At 42.5% G+C, this 12,600-nt stretch overlaps 1 protein-coding gene across 1 annotated transcript in view; it reads right to left on the bottom strand.

Annotated features, from left to right (window-relative positions):
- The window catches only part of LOC120050827, a 91,662-nt gene extending 86,300 nt beyond the window's left edge, over positions 1 to 5,362 (bottom strand). The window contains exon 1 of the mRNA XM_038997356.1: positions 5,206 to 5,362. Within this exon, the coding sequence (XP_038853284.1) occupies positions 5,206 to 5,362 (157 nt within the window). The remainder of the gene's footprint in view (positions 1 to 5,205) is intronic.
- Positions 5,363 to 12,600: the final 7,238 nt, after the last annotated feature.

Below are 12,600 nucleotides of genomic sequence, written 5' to 3'. Positions count from 1 at the left end.
ACAACTGAATTTATTCTACTGAAATGTATCTTCTGCATTTAACCCAACCCAGATTGACAAAACTCATAATGGTTATGAAATAAACCAAAACTTGTTTCTCAAAAGTGTAGCAGGTTCTGAATTCTGCAAACAACGTTTCCACTCTGAGAATAGTATATGACTCTAATTAATACGTCCATTAACAGTCATTAATGTAACCAAATGACGAGGGATTAACTAGGCCTAGGACTACAGATGACATATGTAATGGGGAAGTGATTAAAAAAATATACAATCAAAGGGCAAACAAGTCACACAATGAAACAATGAATGGGCAAGAATTGGTAGGAGACAGCTGAGTGCATTCTGGAGAGAGACACCATATCTTCGCCACACACCCCTTCTCTTCTTGTTGCAACATAAACATTATACTTAAGACACATTACCTTCACACATATTTTAGATGCTTTTCACTGACAGCCACAACTCAATCAGATCACATTTTTTGTTACATTTAACCGTTATTTAACTAGGCAAGTCAGTTAAGAACCAATTCTTATTTACAAAGACGGCCTACTGGGCAACAGTGGGTTATCTTCTTATGGCTGCAAGGCAAACTGTTGAGTAGCCAGTGAAATCGTGCCCATTTCAAACGGCCTCCTACTCAAATCTTGCTCGTACAATATGGATATTATTATTATTTTTGGATATAAAACACTTTCTAGTTTCTAAAACAGTTGGAATTATTTCTCTGAGTGAAACAGAAGTCCTTCTGCAGCACTTTTCCTGACCAGGAAGTGAAATGTCAGAAATCAATGCTCTTTTCAACTTGATGCCTATACATGGTCTTGACACTTAGGAGTCTACTTACACTCTATACGCCTTCCTATTGGTGTAAAGAGGATGTGAGAGAAGAAATTTTTGTGCTCCTCTTGGTCTGTGGTGGAAAAAAACCTATTTCTTTGACGTGACCGTCCACTTCCGGTACTCTGAAGGAAGTGGGATTGACTTCTGTTTTGCTGCCGTAACGAACGGCTAACATCTCCGGCTCGAATTTTTTTTGATACATGTGACCATATCATCGTAATGTATGTTTTTTCAATATAGTTTAATCAGATTATTGAAACTTTTTTCGGGAGTTTTGTCGTGTTCCGTCCTCTGACTGTGTTTACGTTGGAGAAATTTGTGCCACTCGGCTAGTGCCAATGCTAATTGAAGAGGGAAATTTGCCATTCTGAATCCAAACAACGACTCATCTGGACAGAGGACACCTTCTTCAACATTCTGATGAAAGATCAGCAAAAGTAAGACCCATTTTATGATGTTATTTCATATATCTGTCGTGCATGTGAACTGGCCGTGGGCGCCCAATTATTTCTGTCTATTGTAGCTACGCTAATATAGCGATACATTTTGTTTTCGCTGTAAAACATTTAATAAATCGGAAATATTGTTTGGAATCACAAGATGCCTGTCTTTCAATTGCTGCAGACTATGTATTTTTCAGAAATGTTTTATGATGAGTAATTAGCTATTTGACGTTGGTGTCTGTAAATATTATGGCTGCTTTCGGTGCAATTTCGGATTGTAGCTGAAATGTAAACTATGGTTTATACATGAAATATGCAAATTTTTCGAACAAAACATATGCTATACAATAAATATGTTATCAGACTGTCATCTGATGAATTTGTTTCTTGGTTAGTGGCTATTTATATCTTTATTTGGTCGAATTTGTGATAGCACCTGATGGAGTAAGAAACTGATGGAGTTAGAAAAGTTGTGTCTTTTGCTAACGTGGTTAGCTAATAGATTTACATATTTTGTCTTCCCTGTAAAACATTTTAAAAATCGGACATGTTGGCTTGATTCACAAGATGTGCACCTTTCATCTGGTGTCTTGGACTTGTTAATGTGTGAAAGTTAAATATTTAAAAAAAATATCTTTTGAATTTCGCGCCCTGCACTTTGAGCTGGATGTTGTCATAAGTGTACCGGTGTCGGGCTGCCCCCGTAAAAGGTTAACTGCCTTTTTCAAGGGCGGAACAACAGATTTTTTTTCTTGTCAGCTCGGGGATTCAATCCAGCAACCTTTCGGTTATTGGCCCAACGCTCTAACCACTGCCACGCCAGACAAATTGCCACGCCCGCTGCCCAAATTGTGGGATTCCAAAATAGGCATACACTAATTCACTTGTGATTTTAAAACAATCTACAGCTATTTTTTTAAAGAAGCTAATGATCCTCTGTGGCTAAGTCATGCTCTCTGGTGAAGAATTTTAATGATCCTCTGTGGCTAAGTCATGCTCTCTGGTGAAGTATTTTAAGGATCCTCTGTGGCTAAGTCATGCTCTCTGGTGAAGTATTTTAATGATCCTCTGTGGCTAAGTCATGCTCTCTGGTGAAGTATTTTAAGGATCCTCTGTGGCTAAGTCATGCTCTCTGGTGAAGTATTTTAAGGATCCTCTGTGGCTAAGTCCTGCTCTCTGGTTAAGTATTTTGAATGTTCTTATTTAGACAGGAGTAATTATATAACTGTGGCAAAACAATCTGTTCAGTCGTGTGATCAGGTGCCACAAAGAGGGACTTTGGAAAATGCATAACCCACAAGACATGCCACCAGAGGTCTCTTCACAATCCCCTAGTCCAGAACAGACTATGGGAGGCGCACAGTACTACATAGAGCCATGACCACATGGTACTCTATTCCACATCAGGTAACTGGTACAAGTAGTAGAATCAGATTTTAAAAAACAGATAAAAATACACCTTATGGAACAGCAGGTACAGTGAAGAGACACACACACAGGTACAGACACACACATACACACACAAATGTTAGCACACACACTCTACACAGATGTACATTGTAATATTGTTGTATGGTGGTATTATACATTTTGTATTGTAGATGTCTAGTGGTGTAATAATGTTATATGATGTACTGTTTTATCTTTGTTTTTTGTATAATGTAAGTGCCTTAATGTGTTAAGTGCCTTAATGTGTTTGGACCCCAGGAAGAGCTGCTGCTGCCTAGTAAATACTTTAGGGGAAGCCAGCCTCCTATATCTATCTAGCCTATGGATCTGATGCTGTCTGGACAGAAATAGTATAACATGCCATACTCTTTTGGTCCAGACAGAATCAAATACATTGTTTACACCTACAGAGACAGAGGGGCGCTGTTTCGCTCGCTCGGATTCTTTATCTGAGATTGATAGGTCTTTTTGTTGGCGTGCGTCTCAGTCAAATAAATGATCAATATTTCAATATTTTATTTGGATGGGCCCCCCTAAGGCTCGCTCATAACGCCGGGCCTGCCATGATCACGCAGACCCTTCTGTAGGTTTTAGCCTTGGTTTGGCCAGGATTCAATATCTGATAACTTCCTGAAGTTGGCTCTGTGTGTAGCTAAACGGAAAATGAAGGGTGCGGTCCGTAACGTAACCCACATAGACGTCGTTTAAAACCATTCTTCAATATGAAGTGCGTGTTTAGGCTATGTCCATCACTCCATAATGTCGTTTATGATTTCAGATTGCCATGTTTCTTATTTTCTTTGATATGAATCCCACTCGGCGGCTGCAGCGCAGTGTTCATAAGGCGCGTGATCTAACATATTGTAACGACCCTGTACAATATTGTTCATTGTTCACCCACTGTTCTTGATAATCAAATATTATGATGTGATGTTGTAGACTAGGCTATACAACTAGCACACAATAGCAAACAAGTAGCCTAACAAATATCGCCAGTCGATTCAACTTACCTTCGGAGACCACCGTTCGCACCAGATAAAGCCAGAAACACAATCTGATAAGCGTTAGTTTAGACATCTTTGTTAGTTCGTTCGTTTATTTATATAATAAATAAAAGTAAGTTCAAATGAGATATGCTAAAACACTGTGAGGTTCATAAGCTAGCCTACCGAGGCTGTGAAAGTGAAAGTAAAATGTGGATTTTAGTTCCTCCCTCTCCCTTCCTCTGAAGTCATGACCACTTGGTTGAAAATAACGTTCCATTTTACTTGTAAATCATGTTTAATAGCTGAAATACAATCACACTGTATACCAACACATTGCATTATGTTGATATGCTATAATAACTTTAATAAAAAATAAAAAAATCTAACCACGTCTGGAATATTCCTTTCCCATACCTGGTCTTTAGCTGTGTGTATAATTGGCTACAATGTACAGAATTATATCATTTATAATTGATAGGATCACTGTGCTATAATGTAACAAAAGTTGTCAATACTGTAATATTCAAAGTTAACTTAATAACTATAGTTCATTTAATTTTCCTCCTGTCCACTGAGTCTGAGGGCTTTTGATTCACCAGCCTATAACCATTGACCTATAGGTCTACTGTATGAGACATACACACAAACATTCACACAGACATATTTTCCTCAAAATATAATACATGTTTCCCATCTTGTTGTATGGATCAACATCTCATTATAATTCACATTATTCAAAGTTTATAAAAATGATAGTAGCCTAGGCTAAACATGACAGCACATACAGGATAATAACATGATACATAATAACTCCAAATATATAGATAAAGAGAGATGAGTTTACTGAAGAGAAACAAACCTTCCCTGTACAGAATCTAAATATTTATCAAACAAACCATATATTCAATAAATGCATTTTAACTGGTTTCTTCTAGTACAGACTCTGTAGCTGTACTGGTCTCTGTTGGTACAGAGGATTTACCTATACTTCCCTATGAAGTAGACAGAGTATCTGAGCTACTCTCTATTGCTGTACATGCTGTATCTGAGCTGGTGTCTACTGGTCCAGAGGGTGCACCTGAACTGTAGTTTACTGGAGTAGATCGGGTACCTACATGCTGTGGCTCTGAGACCAGCTGACAATCCTGGACTGCTTCTATCAGGAGTGTCTGTCCTGTCTGACACTGAGTTAGTGGGTCTCCTCAGACCTGATAGGTCAGGTGTTCCTCCCTCTCTGTCTACCTGACCACTGCTCCTCTAGGTTTCCATTGTTTTCACTTGTTTTCCTTGTTCTACACCCATCTGATAGCCATGATAGTGTCTTATAGATCAGGGTTTTCCAAATGTTTTCACTCGGGCCCCCCTTGGGTCTTGATGTATGGGAATCCAGGATGGAGGTGTTTGTTTGGGAGGAGTTAGGTTCTTTCACCTCTATCTCTGCCGCTCCATATTTGTTCTTTCTCTGAGGGGTTGGTGGAGACCTCTGACCGTCAGTCTGGCTGTTGAGTGTGGCTCTGCTGGATTCCTCCTCTTCCTTCCCTTCATCCTGTGTTTTCTCTTCCTTCCCCTCTCCATCTCTTCTAGCCTCTTCATCTCATCTTCCCTCGTTCTCTTCATCTCCCCCTGTCTCTGCATCATAATCTCAGACCATTGCCTTATGTGACTCCTGGTCAGATCCATTCCCATAATCCTCTGTCCCCCACAGTGTATCCTGATTGTGGTTCAGGCTGTATCCATCTCTGGGCTTTGGAGGGGGTCAGATGAGCCCGTGACATAGCCTCCTCCCCTCCCTTACTCTCTTCCCTCTCTCTTTCCCCCTCTCCGTTTCCAGATACCTTAGTCAGTGTCCTCACTTGAGATCTATGCTGGAAGGCATTGGAATTCCAACCCTGATTCTGGTCATTTCGTTTGAGCGTGCTATTACTCACAACATCACCTGTGTTATTAGTAGATCCTGCCTCATCTAGTAATGGCTGCTTCTCTCCCTCACTCTCTCTCTGGTTATCACGGCCTTGCTGGTGTGGGTAATCTGGTTATACTGAACAAAAAGGGGTAAAGGGGAAAGGGGGATACCTAGTCAGCTGTACAACTGAATACATTCAACTGAAATGTGTCTTCCGCATTTAAATCGACATCCACGTGTTCGGTGCCTGGGGAACAGTGGGTAAACTGCCTTGCTCAGGGGCAGGACGTCATAAGGCCCAAGGAGGTGTGGTATATGGTTAGTATACCATGACTAAGGGCTGTTCTTATGCACAACGCAACGCAAACCCCGAGGTGACTTATTTCTATTATAAACTGGTTACCAACGTAATTAGAGCAGTAAAAATATACCATGGCTTTCAGCCAATCAGCATCCTGTTCTTTGTCCTGCTCTGGATATCATTCAACCTATCATACCTAGAGAACCAGGTATGTTAGAGCATATGAAAGTCTATTTCAGAAAAACACTTTCACTTTCTTACTTTCTAAATCTGAATATTTTGTTTACCTGGAATCATTCTTTGATCTTGAGATAGCTAGAGATACAATTGTTGATATGAAAAATACATTTCCATCAAACTCCGAGGAGACTCAAATACAGAAACAGTTGGGGATGGTCAGTTGGACAAAAACATATGTTGTTGATGTCACCCATATCTGCTTATACTATCTATCTTGTTTAGCTGTGGCCTTTCAGTCGTTGCTGTTGTAGGTCTGTGTGATCTCACTGACTGGTTTCTGGCCTTACAGATGTAGCTGTCTGTCTGACTCTAGGGCTTTGATGTTGTAGTGCTGTCCAGTCTGCTCCTGGCTCCACATCTCCCCCTGGTGTTTAGACCAAGACCAGCAGTACACCACCAGCGGACCCTTAGCACTGCAGTGAACAGTTACCATAGTACCGTTCAATTTACAGGTGACGTCAGGTTGTGATTCTGTGTCTGTGGATGGAAATGGATGAGTATGTCACATAGCAGAGGACACGTAGTGGTGCGCACACACACACACACTCTCTCGCTCTTTCTTTACAATCTGTTTGTGTTCTCAATCAATCAATCAAGTTTATTTTATATAGCCCTTCGTACATCAGCTAATGTCTCAAAGTGCTGTACAGAGACCCAGCCTAAAACCCCAAACAGCTAGAATGCAGGTGTAGAAGCACGGTGGCCAGGAAAAACTCCCTAGAAAGGCCAAAACCTAGGAAGAAACCTAGAGAGGAACCAGGCTATGAGGGGTGGCCAGTCCTCTTCTGGCTGTGCCGGGTGGAGATTATAACAGAACTATGCCAAGATGTTCAAAAATGTTCATAAGTGACAAGCATGGTCAAATAATAATCATGAATAATATTCAGTTGGCTTTTCATAGCCGATCATTAAGAGTTGAAAAACAACAGGTCTGGGACAGGTGGCGGTTCCATAACCGCAGGCAGAACAGCAGCAAGGCCAGGCGGACTGGGGACAGCAAGGAGCCACCACGCCCGGCAGTCCCGACGTATGGTCCCAGGGCTCAGGTCCTCCGAGAGAAAGAAAGAGAGAAGGAGAAAATGAGAGAGCCAAGATTTTCAAAATGTTCATAAATGACAAGCATGGTCAAATAATAATCAGGAATAAATCTGTTGGCTTTTCATAGCCGATCATTAAGAGTTGAAAACAGCAGGTCTGGGACAGGTAGGGGTTCCGTAACCGCAGGCAGAACCGTTGAAACTGGAATAGCAGCAAGGCCAGGCGGACTGGGGGCAGCAGGGAGTCGTCATGCCCGGTAGTCCTGACGTATGGTCCTAGGGCTCAGGTTCTCAGAGAGAGAAAGAAAGAGAGAACGAGAGAATTAGAGAAAGCATACTTAAATTCACACAGGACACTGGATAAGACAGGAGAAGTACTCCAGGTATAACCAACTGACCCTATCCCCCCGACACAAACTACTGCAGCATAAATACTGGAGGCTGAGACAGGAGCGGTCAGGAGACACTGTGGCCCCATCCGAAGATACCCCCGGACAGGGCCAAATAGGAAGGATATAACCCCACCCACTTTGCCAAAGCACAGCCCCCGCACCACTGGAGGGATATCTTCAACCACCAACTTATAATCCTGAGACAAGGCCGAGTATAGCCAACAAAGATCTCCACCACAGCACAAACCAAGGGGGGGCGCCAACCCAGACAGGAAGATCACGTCAGTAACTCAACCCACTCAAGTGACGCACCCCTCCCAGGGACGGCATGAAAGAGCACCAGTAAGCCAGTGACTCAGCCCCTGTAACAGGGTTAGAGGCAGAGAATCCCAGTGGAGAGAGGGGAACCGGCCAGGCAGAGACAGCAAGGGCGGTTCGTTGCTCCAGAGCCTTTCCGTTCACCTTCACACTCCTGGGCCAGACTACACTCAATCATATGACCTACTGAAGAGATAAGTCTTCAGTAAAGACTTAAAGGTTGAGACCGAGTCTGCGTCTCTCACATGGGTAGGCAGACTGTTCCATAAAAATGGAGATCTATAGGAGAAAGCCCTGCCTCCCGCTGTTTGCTTAGAAATTCTAGGGACAATTAGGAGGCCTGCGTCTTGTGACCGTAGCGTATGTATTGGTATTTACGGCAGGACAAACTCGGAAAGATAGGTAGGAGCAAGCCCATGTAACGCTTTATAGGTTAACAGTAAAACCTTGAAATCAGCCCTTGCCTTAACAGGAAGCCAGTGTAGGGAAGCTAGCACTGGAGTAATATGATCAAATTTCTTGGTTCTAGTCAGGATTCTAGCAGCCGTATTTAGCACTAACTGAAGTTTATTTAGTGCTTTATCCGGGTAGCCGGAAAGTAGAGCATTGCAGTAGTCTAACCTAGAAGTAACAAATGCATGGATTAATTTTTCTGCATCATTTTTGGACAGAAAATTTCTGATTTTTGCAATGTTACGTAGATGGAAAAAAGCTGTCCTTGAAACAGTCTTGATATGTTCGTCAAAAGAGAGATCAGGGTCAAGAGTAACGCCGAGGTCCTTCACAGTTTTATTTGAGACGACTTTACAACCATCAAGATGAATTGTCAGATTTAACAGAAGATCTCTTTGTTTCTTGGGACCTAGAACAAGCATCTCTGTTTTGTCCGAGTTTAAAAGTAGAAAGTTTTCAGCCATCCACTTCCTTATGTCTGAAACACAGGCTTCTAGCGAGGGCAATTTTGGGGCTTCACCATGTTTCATTGAAATGTACAGCTGTGTGTCATCCGCATAGCAGTGAAAGTTAACATTATGTTTTCGAATAACATCCCCAAGAGGTAAAATATATAGTGAAAACAATAGTGGTCCTAAAACGGAACCTTGAGGAACACCGAAATGCACAGTTGATTTGTCAGAGGACAAACCATTCACAGAGACAAACTGATATCTTTCCGACAGGTAAGATCTAAACCAGGCCAGAACTGGTCCGTGTAGACCAATTTGGGTTTCCAGTCTCTCCAAAAGAATGTGGTGGTCGATGGTGTCAAAGGCAGCACTAAGGTCTAGTAGCACGAGGACAGATGCAGAGCCTCGGTCTGACGCCACCAAAAGGTCATTTACCACCTTCACAAGTGCAGTCTCAGTGCTATGATGGGGTCTAAAACCAGACTGAAGCATTTCGTATACATTGTTTGTCTTCAGAAAGGCAGTGAGTTGCTGCGCAACAGCTTTTTCTAAAATGTTTGAGAGGAATGGAAGATTCGATATAGGCCAATAGCTTTTTATATTTTCCGGGTCAAGGTTTGGCTTTTTCAAGAGAGGCTTTATCACTGCCACTTTTAGTGAGTTTGGTACACATCCGGTGGATAGAGAGCTGTTTATTATGTTCAACATAGGAGGGCCAAGCACAGGAAGCAGCTCTTTCAGCAGTTTAGTAGGAATAGGATCCAGTATGCAGCTTGAAGGTTTAGAGGCCATGATTATTTTCATCATTGTGTCAAGAGATATAGTACTAAAACACTTAAGTGTCTCTCCCGATCCCAGGCCTTGGCAGAGCTGTGCAGATCCAGGACAGCTAAGCCCTGTAGGAATACGCAGATTCAAAGAGGAGTCCGTAATTTGCTTTCTAATGGTCATGATCTTTTCCTCAAAGAAGTTCATGAATTTATTACTGCTGAAGTGAAAGCCATCCTCTCTTGGGGAATGCTGCTTTTTAGTTAGCTTTGCAACAGTATCAAAAATAAATTTTGGATTGTTCTTATTTTCCTCGATTAAGTTGGAAAAGTAGGATGATCGAGCAGCAGTGAGGGCTCTTCGGTACTGCACGGTACTGTCTTTCCAAGCTAGTCGGAAGACTTCCAGTTTGGTGTGGCGCCATTTCCGTTCCAATTTCCTGGAAGCTTGCTTCAAAGCTCGGGTATTTTCTGTATACCAGGGAGCTAGTTTCTTATGACAAATGTTTTTCGTTTTTAGGGGTGCAACTGCATCTAGGGTATTGCGCAAGGTTAAATTGAGTTCCTCAGTTAAGTGGTTAACTGATTTTTGTCCTCCGACGTCCTTGGGTAGGCAGAAGGAGTCTGGAAGGGCATCAAGGAATTTTTGTGTTGTCTGAGAATTTATAGCACGACTTTTGATACTCCTTGGTTGGGGTCTGAGCAGATTATTTGTTGCGATTGCAAACGTAATAAAATGGTGGTCCGATAGTCCAGGATTATGTGGGAAAACATTAAGATCTACAACATTTATTCCATGGGACAAAACTAGGTCCAGAGTATGACTGTGGCAGTGAGTAGGTCCAGAGACATGTTGGACAAAACCCACTGAGTCGATGATGGCTCCGAAAGACTTTTGGAGTGGGTCTGTGGACTTCTCCATATGAATATTAAAATCACCAAAAATTAGAATATGATCTGCTATGACTACAAGGTCTGATAGGAATTCAGGGAACTCAGAGAGGAACGCTGTATATGGCCCAGGAGGCCTGTAAACAGTAGCTATAAAAAGTGATTGAGTAGGCTGCATAGATTTCATGACTAGAAGCTCAAAAGACGAAAACGTCATTTTTTTTTTTGTAAATTGAAATTTGCTATCATAAATGTTAGCAACACCTCCGCCTTTGCGGGATGCACGGGGGATATGGTCACTAGTGTAACCAGGAGGTGAGGCCTCATTTAACACAGTAAATTCATCAGGCTTAAGCCATGTTTCAGTCAGGCCAATCACATCAAGATTATGATCAGTGATTAGTTCATTGACTATGACTGCCTTTGAAGTGAGGGATCTAACATTAAGTAACCCTATTTTGAGATGTGAGGTATCATGATCTCTTTCAATAATGGCAGGAATGGAGGAGGTCTTTATCCTAATAAGATTGCTAAGGCGAACACCGCCATGTTTAGTTTTGCCCAACCTAGGTCGAGGCACAGACACAGTCTCAATGGGTATGGGTATGGCTGAGCTGACTACACTGACTGTGCTATTGGCAGACTCCACTAAGCTGGCAGGTTGGCTAACAGCCTGCTGCCTGGCCTGCACCCTATTTTATTGTGGGGCTAAAGGAGTTAGAGCCCTATCTATGTTGGTAGATAAGATGAGAGCACCCCTCCAGCTAGGATGGAGTCCGTCACTCCTCAGCAGGTCAGGCTTGGTCCTGTTTGTGGGTGAGTCCCAGAAAGAGGGCCAATTATCTACAAATTCTATCTTTTGGGAGGGGCAGAAAACAGTTTTCAACCAGCGATTGAGTGCTGAGACTCTGCTGTAGAGCTCATCACTCCCCCTAACTGGGAGAGGGCCAGAGACAATTACTCGATGCCGACATCTTTCTAGCTGATTTACACGCTGAAGCTATGTTGCACTTGGTGACCTCTGACTGTTTCATCCTAACATCGTTGGTGCCGACGTGGATAACAATATCTCTATACTCTCTACACTCGCCAGATTTAGCTTTAGCCAGCACCATCTTTAGATTAGCCTTAACGTCGGTAGCCCTGCCCCCTGGTAAACAGTGTATGATCGCTGGGTGATTCGTTTTAAGTCTAATACTGCGGGTAATGGAGTCGCCAATGACTAGGGTTTTCAATTTGTCAGAGCTAATGGTGGGAGCCTTCGGCGTCTCAGACCCCGTAGCGGGAGGAGTAGAGACAAGAGAAGACTCAGCCTCAGACTCCGACTCGCTACATAATGGGGAAAACCGGTTGAAAGTTTCTGTCGGCTGAATGAGCGACACCAGTTGAGCATTCCTACAGCATTTCCCTCCAGAAGCCATGAGAAAGTTGTCCGGCTGCGGGGACTGTGCGGGGGGGTTTATACTAACGTTACTATCTGTACTTACTGGTGGCACAGACGCTGTTTCTTCCTTTCCTACACTGAAATTACCCTTGCCTAACGATTGCGTCTGAAGCTGGGCTTGCAGCACAGCTATTCTCGCCGTAAGGCGATCGTTCTCCTGTATATTATGAGTACAGCGACTGCAATTAGAAGACATCATGTTAATGTTACTACTTAGCTTCGGCTGTTGAAGGTGCTGACGAACCATGTCCAGATAAAGCGTCCGGAGTGAAAAGGTTGAATGAGGGGAAAAAAAGTTGCGATGGAAAAACTGAAAATATAAACGGTACTTAAAAACAAAAACAAAAACAAAACGTAAAGTTGGCAGCTAGCAAAGTAAAGTTGGCAGCAAAACGCACAGCAGACACGTCTGCAAATTCAACAAATTCAGCTTATTAACCTATACGGTCCAAATAATGATGATCCAAGCTCCTTTGACAATATATATAAGAATTTATCAACTCTACTAGAAACACTAGACTGTTCTCTGTCTTTCTTTCACTTTTAACCTCTATTAGGCTGTGTTTAAAAACAGGTTTAGTTGGAGTTACAGAAATAAGTCATTGTGGTTTAGGGACTGCCTCTGTAAATCCAGGAGATAGACAAAGCTGTGAAAAATTCTTGTGAAGCAAGCAAAGG

The sequence above is a fragment of the Salvelinus namaycush genome, chromosome 7 (genome assembly GCF_016432855.1).
Source record: "Salvelinus namaycush isolate Seneca chromosome 7, SaNama_1.0, whole genome shotgun sequence".
Lineage (NCBI taxonomy): Eukaryota > Metazoa > Chordata > Actinopteri > Salmoniformes > Salmonidae > Salvelinus > Salvelinus namaycush.
The sequence above is the reverse complement of the archived record's forward strand: the minus strand, read 5'-3'. Positions and strand labels throughout refer to the sequence as shown.